General features: G+C 42.0%; 2 protein-coding genes across 13 annotated transcripts in view; both read left to right on the top strand.

Moving 5' to 3' along the window:
* The window catches only part of LOC139805752 (uncharacterized), a 335,505-nt gene extending 320,003 nt beyond the window's left edge, over window positions 1-15,502 (top strand). For 2 of the 12 annotated variants that reach the window (XM_071764506.1, XM_071764510.1), the window contains exons 2-7: window positions 8,810-8,973; window positions 9,957-10,253; window positions 10,504-10,659; window positions 11,253-11,381; window positions 12,080-12,112; window positions 12,797-15,502. In XM_071764506.1, the coding sequence (XP_071620607.1) occupies window positions 8,889-8,973; window positions 9,957-10,253; window positions 10,504-10,659; window positions 11,253-11,381; window positions 12,080-12,112; window positions 12,797-12,816 (720 nt within the window). In that variant the 5' untranslated portion in view covers window positions 8,810-8,888 and the 3' untranslated portion in view covers window positions 12,817-15,502. The other 10 variants (XM_071764516.1, XM_071764509.1, XM_071764512.1 and 7 more) reach the window with 10 other exon arrangements.
* Window positions 15,503-16,007: 505 nt separating this feature from the next.
* On the top strand, window positions 16,008-22,958 carry LOC139805751 (T-cell antigen CD7-like). Its single transcript, XM_071764505.1, has 5 exons — window positions 16,008-16,240; window positions 17,966-18,304; window positions 19,807-20,157; window positions 21,615-21,724; window positions 22,692-22,958. The coding sequence occupies exons 1-5, from the start codon at window positions 16,171-16,173 to the stop codon at window positions 22,791-22,793; spliced, it is 972 nt and encodes a 323-aa protein (XP_071620606.1). The 5' UTR covers window positions 16,008-16,170; the 3' UTR covers window positions 22,794-22,958.
* Window positions 22,959-24,748: the final 1,790 nt, after the last annotated feature.

Below are 24,748 nucleotides of genomic sequence, written 5' to 3'. Positions count from 1 at the left end.
AGGGCAAACTAGACTTGTCTGTCCCCATGTCTGGTGAGTGTCACACTCCTGCTCTCTGGCTTGGGACAAGGGTCTGCAGACAGAGCATCTGCAGAGCTGCTGGAGCCCTGTGAAAGGAGTGTCTGCTCCACCTGGGGGCTAATGATGCCTTTTGGTGCTAATTGATTCTCAAAAAAAAATGTTATTTCCTGTCAGGGGAGACACACTGAGTTGTAAGCTGTGATGTTTGAGCTTTGAAGCCACTATTTAGGAAGAGAGAAAGCTGATAAGAATCACTGTGTTACTTAAAGCAGATGAAAAGTTAGATGAAATAATGGCTCTGTGAGTATGAAAGCTTCAGGAGGATGTTCCTCTGCGGTGGAGATTCAGCAAGTCACCGTCTCCTCTGTGATTTTGGTGAGCTGGTCACATCAAAAACTCTTTTCTTACTATTTCATATCATGGGGTTTGTTTTGTTTCCACTTGTATGGTTTGAAACTGGACCAGGCAGTGAGCTGTGTTGGTGCTGCTGAGCTCAGCCTGCAGACTGCCCCACAGATTCACTCCTCAGCTCAGGTCTGGTTTGAGCAGAGTGCTCTCCCCTGGCAGCACCTCTCCTGTGGCAGGATTTTCATTTCACATCTAGAACCACAACTCAGTCAGCTTCCTCTGGAGGGAGTTTTCCTGGTGGAGTGTGTGTTTTTCTGGAAACTGACAAAGCTTGCTCCTTGGTTTTAGTTGGAATTTTTTGGGGTGTGTTTTTTCCTTCTCTCTTCCTGAACCCAGTAATGATGGAAGTCTTTCAGAAAAAGAATACCATGATACTTATCTCTTGCTTTATAGACATTTCTTGGTTTTCATACCTGTGGCAGGTCTTGACCACATTGTCCTCTAAGCATTATGAGTTTCCTGTTCTTGCAGGGGTTGCCCTCAGGAAGCAATGTCAGCAGCATGTTGTAGCTCCCTGAGTACTGGAAAATAGTTGTGTGGGTAGTTGTATTCACACATAACCCACTTGAGAAGTGGTGGCCTGGGAAATGGTCTGGTGAAGTACTTTCCAACCTGTGGGCTTTAATTCTTTGGAGCCATAAGTGCTCCAGTTTGTGGCTCTCATCTTTAAATTTGTTCTCAGGAAGTGTAAAGGGGTTGTTTCCTGATCAGCTGAAGGCAGGGCGTGGTGCCACCATGCATCCCTCCAGTTCTTTATAAGCCCATTTACTTCTGCAAGCAGAAGAAGGACTGAGTGAGTAACTTTGCATTTTTAGTTTCAGACTGGTGGAAAAAAAGCAGTATTTCTTCCTGGGTGGATTATGGATCCATTAAGCATAGCAGAGGGTGGTGTTTTGCTCTGAAATTATTTCCCTGATCTTTCCTTTTTTGGGAAAGGTTCTGTGGAAAAACAAATCTTAATATCTGCATCCAGTTTTTAGCTGGGAGCAGGTGAGGGAATCCTCTTGTGCTGCTGTCAAAAGGACTGCACCAACTGCTTGCTCAGGTCTGTTGGTGGTACCCAGTCTCCCGTGGATACCAGCTGAGGTGATTTTTAAAAAGTAACCAAATAAAACTGAAATGGAGGGACTGGTCATTAGCAGCTGCTTTCTCCTGTGGCCCTCATCCTGTCTTGTGCTGTGCAAACCTCTGTTTTGGGGAACTGAAATAATTTGCTCACTCCTTAGTAATAGTCCCTTTCTCCTGCAGACTGGTGGTGACTGGTGCTGGAAGTGCTTTCAGTTATGGTCCAAAGTGCAGGAGTCCAGCTTTCCCAGAGAGTAAAAAATTCTCTCTCAGCTTCTTTTGTATGCCATCACCACGTCAGCAGTTCCTCTGAGATGTGTAGCTTGTGGCAGCAGTACATTTGTGTCTGGATTCCTCCTTGTGTTCATTAGCTGAGGTTCAACTTTATTTTGGCTCTGCACATCACGCCCAGCTGTGGGGCAGTCATAAAGCAAAGACAGCAACACATCCACTGAATTAAACCTTATCTGTGCAGTTCAGAATACAACGATTGAGCAAGATAACTTTATAAAAATTCAACTAATTATTAGGACACAGTGTGTCCCTGTGTGCTCTGGGAAGGCCAAGCACAAAAATCCTCCTGGGAACACTGCTTCCTTCTCTAAACACAATTTGCAAATGCAAACAACTTGTCTGGACCTTTTGGTCTGTGAGTCAGATGATGAAAAAAGAGCAAAGGACAAAAAAACCCAACAATGTCTTGAGCAAAAGAATGGACTGTGGACTGGGAGGAGGCCTTGCTCTACTGAGGTTCAGCCAGGGCTTGAGTGGCATGGAGCTGGCACTGCACAGGCTGCTGCTGCATTGCCTGGCAATGGAGAGGAACCAGACAAGATAATTCATGTTTCAGCCATAAATGACTTCATGTGCTGCTTTCTTAGCACGCCAGGTTAGCTGGGAATTTCCTTGCAGACATGAACGTAGAGGTTTTGTAAGATTTGGAAACCAAAACCAGTAGAAAAACATCCTGAGACTGATGAGATAATGGGAACAATGTCTGTTAATGCTGGGACTTGGGAACAGTCCCTGGGCTTTGTCATTACTCAGTTTTTCACAGCATGGAGGAAGAGATTAAAGAAACAGTAGTTCTCTGAAGCAAAATGGAATAGAAGCCCAAAACGTAGTCGTGCATATGCCAAAGAAAAACTCCAGGTTTTTCTGAGTTTATTATACTCTATCATTTTCATCTCATGTCTTCTGGCTCATTTCTCATGTTGAGTTCCTGGGTATAATTCTGGCTAAAGTTCATGTTAATATTCTGGCTTGGTATTTCTGGATTAACAGATCATTCACAGGGTGGGTCAAAGTAGAAGATTCTTCACCCATAAGAGCAAGTTCTTGTTGGAGGTCAGTGACACCTGATTTAGGAGCAGAGTTTCTATGTTTATTGTGCTATTGATACAGCCTAATGAGGACCCTGATGGTGATGACATAAATAAACCTGAATACAACTGCCTGTCCTTCACCCATCAGGAAGGTTGCCTGCAAATTAGTTTGGCTGTGAGGACAAAATTGTGGAAATTGAAAATTTTGCCTTAAAAAGACAGCAATGCATGTGCAGGAGTGGGCTGATGGTCAGGTGCTGCAGGTATTCAGGAGGTTTTACAAATGGTTTAGCAGGCACATGGCATTGTTATTATTTCTTATTTCTTATTTTTTATCTTATTTCCAGGTCTCTTGTCATCTAATGCAAGATAATAAAGTTCTGCAGCCCACAAAGAAAAAGAAATTCCTCAAGCATATTTCTGGTAGGTAAGGGAAGGAGAAATTCCTCAGTGAAGGCATACATAAATAATTTTTTTTCCTGTTTATCAGATACTTAGTTTATAGTCAAGGGATATGGTGTAGGCTTGCTAAATATAATATAAAATAATCTCAAAACAGTTCTTGGATAGTCGAGTTCTCTGTCTGTTCTTAGAAGGGCAGGTGTTTGAGGAATTGGGTGTTACTCACAGGAAAGACTGAAAATGGAAATGCAAGACCACATGAAAACAAGGCCAGGGGAAGTCAGTGTCATGGCCCTTGGGAAGAGGCTAATCTGATGTGGCTGGGAGTTACCAAATTTTTGTGCTTGGAAACTGATCTTTCTGTGAAAAATGAATCAAGGCAAAAAGAAAACTAAAATTTTGAGTCAGATTCTCAGAATATTGGTAGTTTTTGCACTGAATAGATTGCACTGGAACTTGAACACAGCTGCTATTGGGGCAGGCTGGATCTGAGTGTAGAGTTTGGCCCTGGTAGCAGTTCCTCAAACTATTCAATCCTCCAGAGGTGCAAAACCCCTCATTGCACATCTTTGCTATTATGTTCCTTGACTGTAACTTCCTCCCTTGTGCTATTTGTGTCACACATTGAACCATGCTGTGAAACAGTGTGGACCACCTATTTTTCTCAGTGGCCCTTTTGACAAAGATGAGAAGTTTGGAAATAGCCATTAATGTTTCCCTTATTTTTTTTAATTTTTTTTTTTTTTTTTTTAGGCTCTTGTCTGGTGTGTTCAAGTGCTCATCCTGAGTGCCTTGCAGATGAGAGATGCTGAGGGGCTGCTCTTGCTTGGAGCAGCCAAAGGATGCAGAAAGCCCTGAAGTGCTGTAGGGGCACATGTACTTCTCTCCCAGCTTTCTGAAGGTCCCACCTGAGCTGAGCAGTGGAGTTCAATAGTGCACATGGCTGCAAACTTCTTCTTGAAATGTAAGGGGGTTGAGTTTGGAAGTAGGGAGCTGCAGTGTATTTCTCCTTCTCTTCTTCTGGCTGTTCTTTCAGACCACTTGCAACCTAGGAATGGGGTCAAGAGATGATAGATCAGAGACTGAGGGCTGCTATGGATTCATGGGGGCAAAAGGGCTGTTGTCTCCTAATGGAGATGCTGCATGTGGCAAAAGCAACATCTCAGACACCAGTTGCTGATTTCTGCCCACTCCCAAGCAGAGGTGTTGAGTCAACAGGGTGTTAATGTGTTTCCTCCATCATGGGCTTGGCAGAGTACATGTAGTACCATGCACTCAGTGTAAACACTGTGTACAGGCTTGCATTTACTTTCCTTTTTGAACTCAAGGTTGCCCTGTCAGACCTGTTCTTCTGGAGTGGAAAGTTAATTTTTGGTAAGGAACTGAGGTGGTTTCAGGTGGAGGAAAACAGTTCCATGTGTGATGGGGTCAGCTCAAGGTGAGCTTAGCAACTCAACCTGCCAGCTGCAGCCAGGGAGTGTCAGAGACACCTCCTGCCCTCACCATCCCCAGTAGTCCATGCACCTGAAATCCACCCGTGGTAAATTCTGGAGCCTTTCTCCTATCAGCTGTGTTCTGGCCATGGACTGAGATCCTTGGCCCTGCTGGGAGCAGAGCAGCCCTGCCAGGGCTTTGCAGTGAGCTGTGCTCCAGCCACTTTCTCACCATCAATGTCACTTTCTCAGAAGCTGAACAGGAAATGTTTCCAAACAAGTGCAGAAATGAAAGCACTTGTCTCCAGTCCAGACTTAGAAAGAACGTGGAAGTGATGATAGGATTGTTCTTTATTAAAATGGGCTATAAAACATTTCCTCTTTTTGATCAGGTCTGTTCATGTGGGTGTTGAACCAAGACCCTCTGACAAATCTCCCTGCAGGTACCCCTGAGCAACAGGGGTTGGTGTGTCTCCTGACTCTTCCCTGGTTCTGAGATGAGGTCCCCACAATTTTCTTATCTACTGAGAGGTGGGAACTGTGCAGCTTTTTATCTCAACATCCACACTGGCCCAGAAGTAGGTTTTGGCTCTGAGTTCCCAAACAGCTCTCCTTCTGCCCTGTTCTTGCTGCAAACCCTGAACCTCACACCACTTCTTTGACTTTCCATGGCTTTTTTGAGACAGTAAGTGATTTGCCACATTGAAGAGGTCTCTCTGTCTGGTCCCAAACTGCTCCTGCCAGGTTGTAGGATGGGCACAAATTGAGGCAAACAGAAAGGCTGCTGCAGCAGGAGGGTTTTGGCAGGGAATCTTCCAATGCTGCCACCTGCCAAGGAGCAGCCTCCCCGGTGCTGGGGGCTTTTCTGGCCAGTTAGTAGCAGACCCAGGAGCAGATGTCAAATCCAGTCCTTTCACATCCCTGCTGCAAGACACAGAGAGAGAGTTATGACCCCCCTGCAGACTCCTGGGAGGTTCTCCAGGGGGTGTGATTTGTATTTTTTTCCTCAAGCTGCAGAGTGCTGTGGGTTTATCTTGTTTGCACTGCTCAGTCCCAGTGCTGCACTGCATGCCCGTAAGAACTGAAAGTGAAAATCAATCCAGTTGTCTTTTTTAGAAGGCAGAAGCTGGCTGTGTGGCTTTTCCTTCAGTTTCCAAGTGGCTACTGCATTTCCTGAGCAGGGGTCTGGTGGAGGTTTATGAACTGAGAGCTGGAAAGGCTGCTCAGATGGATGGAGAAGGGAAGAGCACAAAGGCATCACTGGACACAACTTCGGAGGTAATCACAATGTCTTTTTCTCTAGGGGGTCCTATCTTGCAGCCAGTCTCTTACAAATTGTTGTTTCCTCTTTAGGGAAACAGGCACTTAGGGGTCTGGGGCAGAGGGTAAATGATTATTGTGGTTAATACTCTTTACATATGAAAGAAGATGCATTACTTGTGTGTGTGATCTTGCTAAATAAATAACACTGCTTTTTGCAGTCCTGGCTGCCAGCTTGTATTGCTTTCACATTGCTTGTGTGACTGGAAAAACCCAACAGCTTCATTACATTCTGCACTTCTATGTGTGAGTGACCACAAAACTTACTGAACAATTTTATTAGAGCATTTGCATCTTCATGTAATTCCCAAATAATTTTTCCTACATCCAATTAACCTTTTCTTGTAACTCCTTAGTATATTTTGCTAATACCTCCTTTTTCAAAATTACCATCCTGTCCTATTTGCAAATAAAGGATAATTCACCAGGAGGGTTGCAGTAGAAATCTTTGTAGCTGTTTCCTATCAAGCTGTTGCCCAAGCTGGTGCTGGTTGTGCATTTTTTACCCTGTGGCTCCTGGTGACTCAGAATTCAAAACAAAGCAACAGCAACAAAGTTCAAAACAACACACAAAGTGTCAGTGTGTAAGAACTTAAATCAGTGAAACTGTTCTGCTTGTGAATAATATACTGCAGGCAGAAGATAAAATAATAGTTACTGTGGGAACATGTTTTAAGAGCACTTCCTGGGAAGTTGTGTACTTTGGATTTTTGTGGATATTTCTCAGCTCAAATGGCGATGTCTTGCTGGTCACTTACTCTACTGGCTTGTTGGAACTGTGGAAACAGACTGCACTTCTACACTCGTTCTGGTAACAGCTCTTTTATCTGTGGTTTTGTTGTGTTTTGCTTTTTTTAATTGTGAAAGCTTGTTCAGTATTCAGCAGATCAAAAAAGTGAAACTGGTACTAAAAGTAATATAACAATTAGCTCTTATGTGAACTCTGCTCCTTTCCCAGTAGAGACCTTAGAGTGGAATATAAAATCTGTAGTCTCTTCTGAGGTTATTTCTATTTTATTTGTATTCTTCCTTCTATAGTTTAATTTTTTTCAAACTGAAATGGGAGTCGTTTCCATGGGATAATTAAGGTTCTAGATAAATTTTAACCTGAAAGTCTGTCCCATTACTCCACCGAGACAGTTCTGCCTGACCTTAAAATCCATATCCTCAAAGATTCCCAAAACTGCAAACCCTCAGGTCACATGGCTGAAAGAAGGCAGAGGGGCAGGAGATGCAGTGTTTGTGAACAAAGGTGAATAATATTCTGTAAGTATTGAACAGATGTGTAGACATGGTGCTTGGGGACATGGTTTGGTCATGGACTTGGCAGTGTCAGGTTAACAGCTGGACTTGATGGTCTTCAGGGTCTTTTCCAACCCAGATGATTCTGTGATTAAATGATTTTAAGATGACAGTCCCTTGGTGCTCTGCTCCCCCATGGTGGGTTGATAGGGGTTGTTAACTGGTGCTTTGCAAAGTAAGGAACAGGACCAAGTGAATAATGTGTGAAGTGGTGCAGATGGATCTGGTTTTGAAAAAAAAAAAAAAAACCACAGTCCAAAATCAAAAGGACTAGAACTAATTTTAAATGTATGGAAGGGGGATGACAAAAGATGCTGAGCTCTTCTGGTGCTCTGAGGGGTGTTAATATTTGATGGGGCAAGATGACATTCTTGCAAGATTGCATAGGTGAGGAGCACTGTGCATAAATGGAAGAGTTTGTTTCTTGGTGGTGTGAAGTGGATGGATCACAGCTCTGTGGATGTGTGGGGAGCAGGGCTTGGACCCTGCAGGGGGTTGTTGAAAGCTTTTGGCTTTCAGCAGGAAATTTTTCCACAGGAAATTCTGCATACAGTCTCAAAGATGCCTCCTGTACCTGTCAGAAGGTGGAAAGGGCTTGTTTTGCAGTTGTGTTCCTCCTGTCTTATCTATTCCAGGAAATTGATGTGCAACTCTCAGCAGCTCTAAGCCAACACAGATCGTGAAAGACAAATAATTACTCACTTCTATTGAATAATTCATGTGTAATTAGGAACAAATGCATATTTAATTTGGAAACTTCCTCAAGGCACTTCTCAGGTAGTCACGAACATCAAGAAGTTTTACTGAAAGCTTTTAGTGAAAAGCTCCTAGGAGCAAAACAGACTCAAGAGTGTGAAAACTTGTGGGACTTTTCCAGATTTTTTGTCTCTTGGCTTGCAAAACTTGTATTTAGTGAATTCTATTTCACAGATTCGTGCCAGTTTCATCATAAGGCTTGACAATGACTTTCTGACCAAAAATATTTTTTTAGAAAAGAAATACACAATTGTCTTTCTTCATGTAATTTGAACAGACATTTTCCATCAGCTAGTCAAAAATAAAAACAAGGTTGAGTTTGACAATTAATATTTAATCTTAAGTCAAATAAACAGTCATTCTGCATAAAACATCTTCCTCCTCTAATGTTTTGTGTGCTTTGGACCTGACAGCAAGTAAAGACTTTGTTTGCTGCACGTACTGCTGAGTGATGTGTGGGTGGCCACTGTCCTGACAGCCTTGGAGGAGCTGGGTGGGCATGGAGCCTCCTGGCCAGCAAGCTCAGGGGAATATCCCTTGCCCTGCAGAAAGATCTGGTAGCCTTCTGCTACCATGATTGCCCCAGAGATGGAAATGGATGCATGCAAGCCTGGCAGTTACAAAAGCTGTCACAGAATGAGTAACAGCAGGACAGCTTGAATGTTTCTTTGCCTTCCAGCAATCTTGGATAGATGGTTTGTGGTTATGGGTTTGTCCTGGAACTTGTTTTCTTTTTGATTTAAGTGTTATACTAACACATAGTTAATGTCCAAACAGGGAGATGACTGAGGGAGGAGCCTGGTGAGCCTGCTGTGGGTTGGTGGAGGATCTAGGAGAGCATCAAGCACTGCTGGAGATGAGCACCCAGGGCAACCTGATGGATTCTCCCCACTTTGTGTGGTTATGTTTCCTGCTTCTGACCACTGTAGCTTGCTGTCCAAGTGAGTTTGATCCTTCTTTGATCTTATTGGTTTTCACTGCATGATAGTAGCTAAAGACTTCTGAATTGTTACCAGAAAGCTCAGTTGTGGCCAGTTAAAACCACAAAACCAGAAACAAGATAAAGAAGGGGAAGGTTGATTCATTTGGAGCTGCTGCAGTCACTCGTGTTGGGATGTGTCTGACCTCAGGTGAGGTGATTCCTTACTCAGTCTGCATAAGCACAGCCCCTTTGTCAGCTCTCAGCACCCAGCCCCAGCACATTCCAGCACTTCAGCCAGGCTGCTGCTGCTTTTTGCCTTGGCTGTAAAACTGTTGCAGGAACACGGAACCAAAGCAGTGGCAGTGGGACCCTGCATCCAGCTGGATGTAGTCTGGCAACTCAGCTGTTAAATTCCTGTGTCCTGGGATCTGGATGTGTGCTGGAGATAATACCTGATGGGATTGTGCTGAGGGGGGTTGGAATGAGAGAAAGTCCTAGAATCATAGAATGGTTTGGGTTGGAAGGGACTTTAAAGACCATCTTGTTCCAACCCCTCCCTGTATGGGCAGGGATGCCACCCACTAAACCAGTTTGCTCCAAGCCCCATCCAACCTGGCTTTGAACATTTCCAGGGAGAGGGCAGCTGCAGCTTCTCTGGGAAACCTGTGCCACTGTCTCATCACCCTCACAGGAAAGAATTTCTTCCTAATTTCTCATCTAAATCTCCCCTCTTTCAGCTTGAAACCATACACCTCATGCCATTTTCCAGGCTGCCAGCTTCCTACTTAAAACTCCAGTGGAAGCAGTGGGGAATTATGTTGTATTTCTGTGCCAACATTGTTTTGGAGACTGGGCCAGTTCCATACAAAAATTGACCAATGGCAGATAGTATTTCCTAAGCCACAACTGGATTTGTCCACCCAAAGCTCATCCTATTGTCTAATACAAAGACTTTTGTGAAAAAAATGGTAGAAAATATTTTTTCTTTGTTTTCTTATTTAGATGTTGCCATGCACAGTGACAACACTGCTGGGGGGATGCAGGACTCTCCCAACACAAATGTCACAGTCTACCACTGTGAGAGCAATGTGTGTGATTTATCCAGTTTTGAAACCTGTGACATAATTGGTGAAACACAAAACACTAAATTTTCAAATGAAATAATTCAGCTGCAGACCAATGAAACACACATCATTATGTGCTTTTGGCAAAAAAATACATTTCTTCATGAGGTTTATGCCATCTTCTGGGAGAAGGACATGCAACTGGGATACTCATGTGGCATCCCAAATTCTGGAGGTATGTTCTGCTTGGGTCCTGGCATGTGGGAAATGTATTTCTGGTTATGAAACAGAACCTTTATATATTTGGCCAGACAGTGGGGTTAATGAGTCTAGCTTGACAAAATTAGTTTCTTTTGTAAAAAGTCATTAAGTCATTTACAAAAATTACTTTTTTAACCTATTAACCTCTCTAACCTTTTAAACCCTTGATTTAAGATCTCATAAATCATCTGATTTTTGTAATTGAAACTTCTTTTGTCTTCCAGCTTCCTTCAGATTAGTGAGGAGTGACATTGCTAAAATTTGCTGTAAAGCAGAGACAGACACCTCAATGCTCCACAGCCCTCTGGAGTGCTACCCTCAAGTGTCAGATGAGGAAATCAGAGCTTCAACAAGTGACATCACTGATGAGGGAAATCCAGGTTAAGTCTCTTCAGTGTTTCTTTGTCCTTTGCTTTGAGAAAGTCCTGCCCAGACAGGTAAATGGTAAAGTAGTAAATGATAAGAGGAAATGTGCTACACACAGTTACTTTTCTATCCTAATTTCTTTCACTGTAGAGATCCCTGTTGCCTTCCTTAGGTTGAGGACAAACAGGACATCTTTGCTTGAGACAAGTAAACACTATTTATCCTTTTTCTGAGGAGAATCCTTGGTAGGGATATGGCTATGTTTTTTGCTGTGTTATTTGGATTTTTTGTTTGTCTGAGGCTTTCTTTGGTAGTTTTTGAATGTGTGCTGGGTGATTCTATTATTCCTCTTCCAAATTAGGCAAGTATTAAAATAACCTTCCTTCATATTTATGTGTTAAAATTACTGTGCATGAGGCCTTCAAAAAAAGGGTCAAAATGTATTTCCTTTTGCCTTTGAACCTCTCATTAAGGATGTGTTACCTGGCTGAATGTCTTCTCCATCCTGGATCTTTACTACATCCTGGCTGAAGCTTCTGAGGCAGCCTGATGCTTTGGCACACCTGTAGGATTCACTTTGACTCTTTTATTTTCTTCTCCTCTCCAGGGAATCTTCAGTTTGCAGTTGGTGAAGAGAGGAGCAGCATTGGCATGATCAGCGTCCTCGTCCTGGTTCTTGTGGGCTGTGCAGCAGCAGGGACACTGTATTGCATTCGACAGCACCACAACAATCAAAGTATGGCTGACAGGTTTGGGTTCCTGTGAGTAAGAGGCCTTGCAGGCTGTGCAGGTAGTGGAAAAAGCCTCTAGGGGGTTCTTCTGGTTGCTGTTTCCCTAACACTGTTTATGAGCTGGGTAAATGATTCAGAGACTGCTGAAAAGCCTTGGGGTAAATGATTCTGACTCTCAGCTCTGCCTTCTACAGAGCCAATTTAATATGTTTTCCCAAATAGGTCCAGGGGTGAAATTTGTTTTGCAAATTAAGATGCATGGAAAGGTCCAGCACAGGCTTGATGGAGTCAGTAGGGAGTAATGTGACTGAAATCTTCTGGAAATATCTACTTCTCTCCCTATCACTCTCTAGTCTTCCCTTCTCCTTCACAAAACAGAGGCTGCAGTACTCTTAAAGTGAGATAAAATGAACAAACCTCTTGAAGCAGTTGAGCTACAGTAGAATATAGAACTTGGGGTGCAACTGTTGTGTCAGATGACAGTGTCACATCTGTCACATCTCTGGGGGGGATTTGTAGGCACAAGGCCTGTGCTTTGCTTTCAGATGGATATCAGTGAGTTGCTCAGGAATTTCAGATACATATAAATTGGGGGGAAAACTGCAAGTCTGATGCTTTTAAATGTATCTGCAAGACTGTTAGTTTTAATTCCTCTAAGTACATCCTTGCTAATGCTAGTATTTTTTTGCTGTTGTTTTCCCAGGACCTATTGTAGTATTCCATCAGATTCTTAATGGTAAGAATTGACTTTCTGGGGTTTAAATACAGATAATGATGAGATGACATTACTGCAATTGCCAGGGGGCAGATGTGTTTCCCAATATGTTCAGTAGCAGCTCATTTCTTCCCTGCATCAAGTCTGTGTCAATAGATTTCAGCCCCTAAAGGACTTTGCAGCTGTTTTAGAACTTGCACAACACCCCCTGATCCTGACATGCAGCTTCTCCCCTGTATCTTGTAACCAACTTTGCTCCAGGATTTATGGGACCTTGTGTAATCCCAGAAGCTAAGACATTTCCTCTCAGTTCCTGAGCTAGTCCATCCAACAAATATTGTTTGTTTCTTTCAGAGAGTTGAAAAATTAAATTTCCGGGTCTGAATTCACTTAAGGTTGACTTGTTGGTTAGAATTTAATTCAAGTGTAAGTTTTTTTATGTAGTGCTCCCTTTCTAGTGAACAGAGAGAAAGAGCTGTGTTGAGAAGATGGTTCACCTCACCTTGAAATGGTTCTGAGGTGAAACAAGTTAATTACCTTGTGAAGATCTCTCTCTCCTGAGGTCCTGCCTTGGGGTGTAACACTCAGTGATGTTTCAGGTCTGTCCCAGAGTCCCTGTAAGGCAAAGGCTGAGGGGCCACAGCAGCCAGGGCAGGGTTTCAGCATGAACTTCTGGGTAATAAAACTGTTCTTTTCACCTTTCAGGGCAAGGGGTGGTCCCATAGCAGAAGAGACAGGGTGGCTGCCCTAGGGACTTCACACTGCAGATTTCCAAGCCCAAATACAGGCAATTGGGTTATGATTCCCACTGAAGCCAAAGTTTGGTGTGCTCAGAGATCTTTTTCCTTCAATTCTGCAGTTGTTAAAAAAATCAAAGGGGCTCCTGATGCAAGAAAAAAACAACCCTTGCACTTATTTGAAAAACATCTGGAAGTAAGAAAACCAGCAGCAAAATCCTCAGTAATGATGCACAGCTGAAGAAACAGATGCTCATTTGTACAAGAGGTCTCAGTAGTTTTCACAAAATGTACCTTCACCAAATCTCTGCATTCATCAGGGACTCTGGTTGCTACAGTTGTCAACCTCCAGGCCTTCTTGAGCAACACAAGAATCTCCCTGGATCTGCCAACCTCTGAGGACAGCAGTCATCACAAAATGCATGGCTGGCTCAGCAGCATGGGTTTAAACCACCGGAATTTTCTCAATGGTTTCTAGGGCTGAAGCTGTAATTTCATCTGAAATTCTTCAGAGAACTGTGTCTGTGCTCAGGAAGGATGTGTTGAACCCCAAAGCAGATGCTCTCTGCGTGTCTTCCATTTCATAACATGAGACCACACCCATAGGTATTAATTTTTTTTATCTCCTCCGTGGTCTCTAGGTCCTAAAAAGCATTTTATACTTGTGACTGGTGTGTTCAGTGACAGATTTTGGCCGATTAAACACAGATTTGATTTTGCTGCCACCTTCAGGCTGAGGACATCTCTGCTCGTTCCTGTGCAAGAGTGGATGGGGGGGTTACACCCAGCTCCCTCAGAAACACCTCCGGGTCACGGGAGTCATCTCAGCCCTTTCCCAGGCTGAACAGGAGTATGGGACCAATCTCCCTGACAAATTAGGTCACAACACTGACAATTTTAGTGTAGGGCACCTTCAGTGGATAGGAAAGCAGATTGAGGTACCTGCTCTGTTTCTGTATCAGAAAAGATGGAGTATTTCTGTATCTGAAGAGGTTTGGGTATCCAGCATGCAGACAGTGGGATGGATCCAGTGCTCCAGAGATCCCTGTCTATGGATCACAGGCAGTGTGTCATCTTCAAAGGATTCTTCAGTCATCCTTGATTTGAATAAATCCTCAAAAGTAGCTTGCATTAGACCTACTCTAGTGTCATGCTTCTATGCAAAAATCAACAGCAGTACAAGTAGGAAAGCAGATCCATGAAGCAGTCTGGGTACTTGCTGAATCATTTTTGCATGGTTTAATTACCCATCAAGCTGGAGCTGAAACTTCCAGCAGGAAATCTCAAAGGATGCAGGATGCCATGTGACTCCTAAAATTTGCTACCATCAAATCTAAAGGGAAAAGTGATTAATGAAAGACAGGCAAAATTATGTTCCTAATTATGTTTAGAAACACAGACAAGCCCCTAGGCTTAAATATGACTCTTGTTTTGCACAGGAGACTAGTGCTGTAATATTTTTGTTATGTTGTTTGCTTTTTTTTTTCTCCCCTCCCTCCCCAGTGGGGGCTTCATGGCCGTGCTGATCCAAGATACCTTTTTAACTTGGCTCTCAGCTTTTTTTTATTATTATTTTTGTTTATTCAGTTTTGAGGGGTTGGAATGCAGTCAAAATTTCCTGAAGAGATGACAATCCTCAGCTATTCAAAGGCTTTTAGGTATTTTTTGAGTGTGTTATTTCAGCTTATTTTGTTTTGAACTCATTTCTATTATGATGAATGACTCTTTACCTGTAAAGAGCCTGGACTGTGCAAGGATTTGGAGACAGAAGGAAAATAAAACTTCTCTTTATACAGCACCTTAGCAAAATTGTTTTTCTTGGTTTTTTTTTTTTCCTAAAATAGGACTGTTGGAAGCTTTCAAGAGGGGAGTTTTTATCCCACTTTCAGCTGTCATGGATGTTGTTTTTGGGTTTGTTTCCCTCTGCTGTAAATTATTACTGTGGGTGCCCTTGAGAAGTGCCAAGTGTTCCAGCTCATGCAGTCAAACTGTGTCTGTGCTGCTGGAGATTTCCCATGATGTCTGCATTATTTTTTCCTAAAATTGAAGGCTGTGGCCATTCTTTTCTGTGACTTTTTTAAATGAGAAAAGGGGAAAAATATGTGTATGTGTATGCTGTACAAATTGATGGCTGATACTGTGGTTTTGGTATAAATTCAGGTTTTGAGTTCTTTGGAAATGGGACAGAGGGATAATTGAGAACTCACATTGTATTAAACACCACTTGGGGCCAGAGAGATGGAGATGTTTTATGAAAAAAGGTAATGTGGACACCTCTGGTGACAGTTGCTTACCAAGACACAAGTCAGACTGATCTCTGGGGCTTGCTCAAGCACACTTGCCTCTATATCTCTTCTTTCAACTGATGCTTATGCAGTTTGTAATATCCAGTTGCACCACTACCAACTGTTTCACTTTTCCCCACCTGGGTTGTGTTGTGCTGGACACAAAGCACCCTGTTATAAATAGCTTTAAAGATCTACAGTGTTTGTCCTAAGCAACTGCACTGTGTTGTTTTGCAATACACAACTACAGACAAATATTTGTTAAAGAAATTTAAATATTATGCCATAATTTGGTAACTGATTTCATTATTTTGCTAGTTTCTGTTTATAATAGTTATGTGTTTGTTGTTATACTGATCACAATAAAATATCAGCTTAAAACCTGGCTATTCATTGGTTATCCTATGTTGGTTTTTTTTTTTTAAAGTGACTAATGAAATTTCTAAGCTTCCAAGCATTTGAGAAACTTTTCACCTCTTTGGGAACATCCCATTTCCTTTTGTCTTATCCCAGAGAACAGTGGCTGCAAGAAGAGCTTCTGATGATACCAGGGAAGGGAGGGAGCAGGTCTCCCTGGTTGTTGGAGGTTGGAGGTTTCCCTGAAGTAACAGAGCATCTCTCCAAAGCCAAGACCTTTGCATTTGCAGCCACCAGCCAGGCAGCCTGGAACTGTACCAAGAACCTCCATCTTACCAGAAGGTCACAACAGGGAGATACCTGCCTGACTTTGGCACTGTGCAGAGCAACTTGGAGCCTGCTTTTTCTCAGCTGCCTGTAAAGGGCAGGTAGGTGCTCAGTGCAGTGGCTGGGGGTGGTTCAGCAAGTAGGAAACTGTGGGTGTTGTAGGTGTGAACTCCAACCCACCTCTAGAGAGAAGTCTCTTCCCCCCCTCTGTCACACTTGTGACAGCAAGGCAAGAGGAGCACCTTGCTTTAGTAGACAGTTGATGTAGCTGGAATTAAAAAAAAAACCAAACAAACTTGCTGCAAACAACCTTTCTTCTGGTCTTTAACCCATCAAACAGGTAAATAGAGAAGAACTAAGAAGACCTTTGAAGATGCCATGGATATCAAGTCTTCCAGCTGCATCTCTCCTTCTGCTTCTCCTGTGCTTCCCTGGTCAGAACAGTAGGTACAATGCAGATGTTCTTACATTTCACAGGTTTCAATATTTTCTTTCCTTTTTTAATTTCTCTCTCATTTAGTCTGTTCTCTCAAACAGGTTCCTGGCAAATTCACCGTTAGCAAAACCAGGTGGAACTCTGAAAAATATCCTCTGAAATTATAGGCTGAATTTTTAGGGAAAAAAAGATATTGTGGCCGTAACTTTTCTACACAGAAATTATTCTCTGTAGAAGGAGTGGAAGTGGTTTTCCCAGTAATTCAGTATGAACTGTATTTATATGGTTAAGGTTGGCAGGGGGAGCCCACTACTGGATAAACAGTGATATTTACTAGGAACATAATTATCAATGGTATAATAAAAACTTACCTAAAAATGTCCATTGTAAATATTGCTGCAGCTGTTGAGAATATAAGCAAGAGGCACACTTGAGGAGTACTCTGAATCTCTAAGGAGAACAGGCTGAGGAAAAATATGTGTCCAAAGAGTCAGATCCTCTCCTCCACCATTACAACTGACAATAAGTGGAAAGGATGGTGACTTGTGAAAAAAAAATATTACCCATAAATGAGCATGCCTGAAAGGCAGATGCAGTGAAACTGTTGGGAATATTCATTGTGAGTGGTTTTGCTATTCTTTAGTTGGCTGTTGAGGAGTCAAGACTCATTTCTAAAAATGTAATTTAGCTCTCTCAACCCTGATCTTTGGGAGAAAACAATCGAGGAGCTGAGCCTGCTTGTCCTGAGCTGCTTGGGGTCTTATGATGTGGGTGTGGGTCAGCTTAGAAGTACTGACCTCAGGCTGCTGGACTGGGTGTTCCTTCTCTGCTTGTAAAGGCCCCTCCAGCCTGCTCCATCACAATTCCTTCTCACCTGCCTTCATTCCTTCTCCAAGTGCTGTAGGAGAAATTTCCTTGTGTCTGGTCAGCTTGGGTTGACCTCCTGTAACTAAATTCCCACTATCAAGTCTTTCTGTGTTTCTTCCCTTATTAAAAGACATTCTTTTAAGTATGTAGGATTCTAATTTGCTTGTCAGCACTGAATAATTCTATCCTTTCTCTACTCTATTTGTCCTAGATAGGCAGTACTCTGTTCTCTTCTCTTGCTTGTAATGTCATTTCTTTTAATTATTTCTCATTTGATCCCTTTATTCCTTGCATAAGTGCTTACTGTTCCATTGCTTTTGATAATGAGATTGTTAGTGAATTCACAGGGTATAATAATATATTTTATACCTTTGTATAGTAACTAACACCTTCTGCAGTTCTCTTCCTAAGAGACTACATTATCCAGTTTCCTGATGTTGTTAAGTGCTCTTAAAAAAAAAAAAAAAAAAAATCTGTAATTTTCTTCCATTTTTGATCCCTTTGAATTCCAGATTTGGATCATCAACCAGCTCCAACTATTGGGCTGAGTTCAGTGAAGATCTTATTTTGAGAACTAACAGGATCATACTGTAGATCTCTAGGGCAGACTAAAATTTTTGTGACAGAAGCCTTTTTTTTTTATTGCCAAAGCCTTCTAAGCTTTAGGGAGATACTGAACTGCACGGGTCAGCAGCAATGAAAGGCACTGACTTTCAGGTCAGCCATGAGATGATAGACACAGGATAGCAAGACCAAGTTCCAGTCTTACCCAGCTGTTCTCTTGACAGCTCTTTTGAAAACTACTTTGCTAATGGATTGGGAAGAACTCCAATATTATAATTTCAATTGAATTTCTTATTTTTAGGTGAAGAGCATCAAGAGTCAACAGACATTCTCAGTGTTTGGGAAGGAGACTCCATCACCATAACTTGCTCAATGAAAGCTTCAGACAATGAAGTGCCAACGTTGTTGATAACTGGCATACAGTCAGTCATTGTTGTTTGTACTTACAAGCAGAGTAATTCAAGTGTCCTCCCTGCTCTGGCTGATCGTGCTGAGTGTTCAAAAGAAGGAAGGGATCTTAGGATAACTCTGCACAATGCACAGGAATCTGATTCCAATATCTACCAATGCATTAAGTATGTTAAAATCAGAGGTCATCACAAAAAGCTGAATGGGAAGACAACCATAGTAGTGGTGAAAGGTATTGCAGTTCCACTTTTTCCTCATGAGTTAATAACTACCTAATACTTATGTATTTTAAATTGAGGATTGGGAGAAAGCAGAGTGGGAGGGAAAGTCTGACATAACCTTACCCATCTCTCACGTACTAATTTGAAGGAAAGCATGGGTCTGTTCCCTGAGCAGATAAATAAGGCACATTAGAGGGAGCAGTACCAAGAGTACCCCTAGAGCACCAACTCATGACTTATTTAATCTTAGCTGCTGCTTTTCACATGAGTCATAGGTTGCTCCAGAAGTTTAGAAACAGTGATAACCCAAAGCTCTTTTTTTAAACTTTGTGAGTAACTAGCAAAGCAGCAAGCCTTTTTTTTTTTGGTTGGTTTTTTTGGGGGTTTTCTGGGTTTTTTTTTTGGTAGTGTTTTTGTTTTTATAGTTTCAGTTTCATCTTAAATGGTAAATTAATAAGTTGGGTGTCAGCGGCTATAGGGATGTGAGTTTATTATTACTGTTTATTATTTATTCTCTTAACAAGCAGCTGATGGATGGGTGCAAGTGGCACATATTTCTGGTTAGAGAAAGAACTTTTGTCTTCTTTTTTTTTTTAATTAGAAAAGGGCTAAGTCCACTCTGCTCTTTGACACTTATTCTTTTATGTATCAGTCCTTCTGATGGAACTATTTAACCTGGAACACCTTTACCAAAAATTACAGGTATTTCTTCCTCTCCTGTCCCCATGGCACAAAACCAAATTGATTGCTTGCAAATTGATATAAATGATAATAATCATTTATATCTATGTAGACTCATCCTTCCTTAAGCTCTTGTTTCAAAATTCTTGCCTGTGTTTTCTCAGAGAAATCCCATCTTGTTACTTATGTACTATTTCCCCAAATTAAATTACCTTACACCTCTTTGATTCTGAACCTCTTCTCTAAGATGCTCTCAACCTTCCCATAATTATCTTCTGTACAAGGGTGATAAATTGTCTTTATTCCCTCATCCACATTAATGATAATGTCAAAATCAACAGGGCTTGTCCTCAGAGGAACTCAGTGAAATATCTTCTCAGCTGGATAGCAAGTCATTAATATCTACTTCTGGAAAACTGTTTTCAACATTGATGGCACTCACATTCTGTGATTTCATCCAGACCAACAGTCTCCAGATCTTTTTATGGCTTAATCTCACTTGAGAAAGCAGGCAACAATTCATGTCTCAGGGGCAAGCTGATGAAGCTGTGTTCTTCTAGAATAGCTCAATATATGTATTTTTTAGGTAGGTGGAGGCCCTTTACAACCAGGTAAACCTGTTTGGCCCAACTTGCAGATCCTGGGGCACGAAAACATGCCAGCATGTACTGAAATACATCATTCTTCTCAAGGCCTGTGTAGAAGTAGCCTTAAAAAATTAATTTATCTCAATTTCTGTGGCCAGTTCTTTTTGTCTTTGACCTCTGCCTTTGCTCATTCATCCAATGCACTGTGTAAATAGGTGATAGCCATTGATCTCTCTTGTTTTTAGGTTACACCAGTGGAGTTGTTGAACAGTCACCACTCTATGTCAACCCTCAGCAAGGCCAATCCATCAGCATTACCTGTGCACTGAAAAGCTCCCACGAAGAGGAAGGGATCTACTTGCTCAGGACTCACATGCAACGTGAAAGGGTGCTCTATGTTTCCAGCCAGAATGCTTCTTCAACTGTTTTCCCTCCTTTTGCCAATCGTTTGGAGTATTCAAAGGAAGAAAAGAAAATTGTGGTAACCCTACACAACCTGCAGAAAAATGACAGTGATATATATGTGTGTGCTGGGGTGTTGAATGGCTCCTCGTTCCTCTCAGTGAATAGAAGGGGCACCATGGTGCTGATTAAAGGTACTTTCCCTTTGCTCATTTAATTATAAGTAAATGTAGGGGGGTTGTAATACAAAAGATGAACCAGAGGCTTGCAGAACTGTGCTCAGGACAGGTGAAGCACGACTCCATGAGCCTTCTTCCACTCCCTGGGAAAGTTTGGAGGCAGTGCTTGGACAGCCCTGCACCCTGCTGTAGTAGGACACAGAAATGGGCATTGTGTTTCTACCTGCCTTGTGCAACCAAGGGGGATCTATACATGGGAAATTTGCTTTAATCCAGTTGTGCTGGGGTTTTTTGTGTTTGTTTTTTTATTTTGGTTTTGGTTTTGGTTTGGTTGGTTTTATTATTTTTTGTTTGGTTGGTTGGTAGGTTTTGTTTTGTTTTTAAAAAAAAGGCCAAAATCAGCCAACAGGTGCTTCAGTGCACCTGTGAATAATCTGCCAGTTTTAGGGTATTATGCAGTATTTCTAGCTTCAGTTCTTTGAGCTTAACATGACATAAATGTGTTTTAGAAACCATTCCCCATAGAAAGTCTGTGCTTTTAAAAATGGGTCATGCTAGGGAGTACAGAACAGTCCTCAGGCATTTACCTAAATTTCCAGAGGTAACAGCAGACATGACCTCACACATCTTTATTATACACTGAGCACACTGTGAGCATTAGTTCCAAAGACAGATTTTTTTTTCTTTTTCTGCAGAATGATGTTGTAACCATTTGCTAAGATAAATATATGTAATACTGATATATATAATGCTAAGATATATATAATGCTAAGATATATAAATATAGTCCTTGATTTTGATCTTACTGGTGCAATTTCACCTGGGTCATTGGGCTTTGATGATATCTTTGAGTAATTAAAATAAAGTTTACATAGCCACTACCAGTTGCAAATGATCTCTCTGCAGTCTGCAAAAAGGACTGGTACAACAACTCAGTAACGTGGGCTGTGGAAAATAACAGCTGCACATCAGAGTAGTGGGGTGATTACCAGATTTTTATGGCATTCAGATATGAATTAATTGAGGTTTTAGAGAACTGTAGCCCCTTCCACTAACTCTCTAGCACTGTTGGGTGCACTTCAGATCACAGAGGTCTGCTCCTGGCTGTGCCTGCAAACCCAGCCATGGTACCTCCCTGTATACTGCTGGCCAAGTCCTCAGGTGTTGTTGTAGCATTAAAGTAAAACATTTTCTGTTTCCCCTGTGTGTGTCTGGTCTCACTTCTCATCAGTCTTGTGGAAGCATCACCTCTGTAGGGTGCTCCTCACTGACCCTTCACATGCCACCTTCTGGTACCACCAGCCTGGAAGGAGAGCAGAGGGAATGCCAGTGAGAATAATGATGAGCTCACAAGTGCCACTGTGTAGCACGTTGGAGATACCCAGTTTCTTGCTGTCCAGTAAATATATTTTTTTTTCATAGTAAAAATAATATTCTACCTATTTATAACAGTAATATAATTTTGCATGCAGGAGTGGAGCAGACAAACTGCAGTAACTGTTCCTGGGGCATCTATGGCCTTGCCTTCATGGTGGCACTGCTGGTTTTTGTGCTGATGTGCTGCACCCTGTACCATGTGGATGTAAGTATTCTGCTACCATGCCAGAGCAGAACTGCATCTGGGCTAAGAGAAAAGGTGCCTTGGATAGGAAAACACTTGATAAACCTGAGGAATCATGGCTTTCCATTGTCTCTTATTTGCTCTTGTTTAATATCTCCCAGCTGGGAACTTTTGGCAGTAAAAACTCTGCCTTCTTACAATCCTGTAACTCTTAGTGAGATATTATTTGCATTTTGATAACAAATCTCAAGTGAGTCTTGCAGACAGCAAAACTGCCACCTCAGTCTTCTGTTTTGCTGCTTCTTTTTTTCTAGGGTTTTTGGTTTTTTTTTCTTTGTCAGTTGGAAATGGAGCTGTAGAATACCAGTCTTGTAATTGATGTAAGAAAATGTTTGGTGGGGGGGACAAGAACAACAAAAAGTCATAAAATAGCCCAATGTATGAAATTAACTGTGGGAAAACAATTTTGGCCTGTCCCAGAAAAAAAGGCAACCCAGATTTTTTCCTTTTCTGGGATTACTTGCATTCATATTCTGCAGAAAAAAACCCAGAAATTATTTGTCTCTGATAGATCCTTCTGCTTCATAAAAATTACTCCAAATCAAAAGAATATGGTTTGCAGGCCAGGATCCTATCTCGTGCCTCCCTCTATGCTTTCAGTACTGCTAAAACCAGTAAAATACCCATTCTGGAAAAGCCAAGCAACCCTGTGGGAACTGGTCTCCTGTGTTATCAGTAACTAAGGATAAGCATTATTTATGTTGAGGCCACAGTTCCATCCAACTCTTGAAGTAACTTCTAGTTAAATTACATCAGATTGGCAATCTAAATAAAATGAATAAGTTGACAATTTTGACCTAATCCTCTAATACCTCATTGGCTTATGAAATTTTCACTTCAGACAGATGGACTCTTAAGACATAAATCAATTCTTTGGCTGGGGTCTTTTCAAGTTTTGTTCTGAACGGCTGTTTGCTTTGTTTTTCAGATGAAAAAATATTTTAAAAAAACCCCCAGAAATGCAGTATATGAAGATATGTCTTACAGCTCTAGACGTAACACCTTGGTCAGAGCCAACACTTACTTTTAGAATTAAGCTTCTGCCACCTGGGACTTTGCATGGATCAACCATTCCTTTACCTGTCTCCCTGAAATCAGCCCGATGCAGTAGGTGAACTGAAAAATTCTATCAACTACTTTCTTCACTGGAAAGAAAAACCTGCACCTGTTTTTTTGCATTTTTTGACCACATGTTTGTTTTTTGTTTTTTGGTTTTTGGTTTTTTGGTTTTTTTTTTTTTTTTTGGTTGTGTTGTTGTTTTTTTTTTTTCGTTGTTTTTTTTTGTTGTTGTTTTTGATGTATAGAAAATTTAGAGAGATGCAGGTACCCTGCACATGTGTTTGTAATGTAGTATATAAAGCAGTATTTTTGGACTATACATTTGGCTGGATGCAACATATGGGCTTGTTTCTTTGATTGATAAATAACCTTTCCAGGAAAGATAAGGGTGGGATTGGTGGAGAGGTCCAGCTCTGAGCTTTGGTAAGTCCTCAGGAAAAACACAATAGGCCTGTTTGATAATATGCAGTGGATCCAGGTATGTGTGGATTCCAGTTCTCTTATGAATCCTTGTGGGACTGGCCAAGAGGTCAGGTAGATAGAACTACTATCAGCAAAGGTACAGCAAAGAAATACATTCTTAAGAGACTTCAGAAACATAGCAGAGTGCATTATGATTGAAGTGCTTGATTTTTGGGGTCTTATCTGTTCAGAGGTCCCACGAAAATGCCATGAAGTCTACATTTGAAATTCCTGCCTTTTGTCAGAGATGCTGGCATGATTGGGTCTTGATGTGCAAAATGTCTGAACTTGAGGCACGATGGCTCCGTGGGTCAGCAGAAATGTTTGTGATGTGCTGGTGTTGTCTCAAACCCCAGCTGTCTGACAAATATACAGCAAAAAGCATCCATCCAGGTCAGCAACCACGCTGTGCAGTCCCCAGTGAACTCCTCTTGGGGTAAAGCTGATGCCTGTGTTCTAATCTGAGCCTCCAAAGTCACTCTTAACCAGGGAGTTTGTCAAAAACTCACATCAGTCAAGTAGAAACTAAATCTGGTTTACTGTAATGGCTTAGAACAGGTTGCTGTGAGCAGTTCCTCTCCTCCAGCTAAGGAAGGATGCAGCTTCCTCCGAGGATGTTTTGGCTCTGCAGAGCTGAGCCTGCTGTGGAAAGTCAACAATTTTGTCTGCACAGGGGGTCCTGAATCTCCCCGTTTCGAGGCAGGCTTGGCTTGCAGTGTCCAGCAAGAGGCTGAGACCAGGCTTTTTCCTTATTGATGTGTTTAATTTGTTTTTGAGGGATTAGGGCCAGTTTGCCAGTGACAGAGTGTGTAGCTGGAGCAGGGATCCTCCCGCTCGGCAGCTGGGGGAGAGCCCCTTCCCTGCCAAAAATCCCTGAGGGAGGGAGAAGCCTGCTCCATGGGGGGCTGCTGGAGGGATGGAGGGGTCCTGGGTGCTGATTACAGACCCAGAGATCTTCTCATGCCTGTACCCAAATAAAATTGTTTGCGATCAGGGCTTTGTACAGTTACTTATATGAATGGACTGCTTAATTTAATTTGTAATTTTTTTTAATAGAGTGATTTAAAGGCTTCTTGCAAAATGCAGTATACCTTGCTCTTAATAGCACCTCAATAAACAATAACTACTTTCCACTTTGTTTACATAATCTACGTGAGGGTTGGGTTTGCTTGTTTGTTTGTTTTCATTTTAAAAGTAATCACTGAAGAAAATACCAAAGAACACCTCCAATTATTTATATTCACACAATCCTTTCATATTGGCAGAGGTAAAATTCCCAAGGAGCTAAAAATGTCAAACGGAGAGGAGTCAAGAACAGCCTGGGGGGGCTTGGCCCATCCTTGGAGCAGCAACCAGCACCCACTTGTGAGGGGCTGCAGGGTTCACTGCATCTGGAGCCGTACATGGGGCCTGACCCCTGCTCCCCCTGTCCCATCTCCTCAGGACCATGTGCAGTCCCGAGTG

This window comes from Heliangelus exortis, chromosome 20 (genome assembly GCF_036169615.1).
Source record: "Heliangelus exortis chromosome 20, bHelExo1.hap1, whole genome shotgun sequence".
NCBI lineage: Eukaryota > Metazoa > Chordata > Aves > Apodiformes > Trochilidae > Heliangelus > Heliangelus exortis.
The sequence above is the reverse complement of the archived record's forward strand: the minus strand, read 5'-3'. Positions and strand labels throughout refer to the sequence as shown.

What these genes read in the sequence shown, in the direction of transcription:
- LOC139805751 (XM_071764505.1), top strand. Translation starts at nt 16,171, where the DNA reads ATGCCATGGATATCAAGTCTTCCAGCTGCATCTCTCCTTCTGCTTCTC. An exon ending in AACCATAGTAGTGGTGAAAG is followed by an intron (nt 18,305 to 19,806) that starts GTATTGCAGTTC and finishes TCTTGTTTTTAG; the next exon opens with GTTACACCAGTGGAGTTGTT. An exon ending in CACCATGGTGCTGATTAAAG is followed by an intron (nt 20,158 to 21,614) that starts GTACTTTCCCTT and finishes TTTTGCATGCAG; the next exon opens with GAGTGGAGCAGACAAACTGC.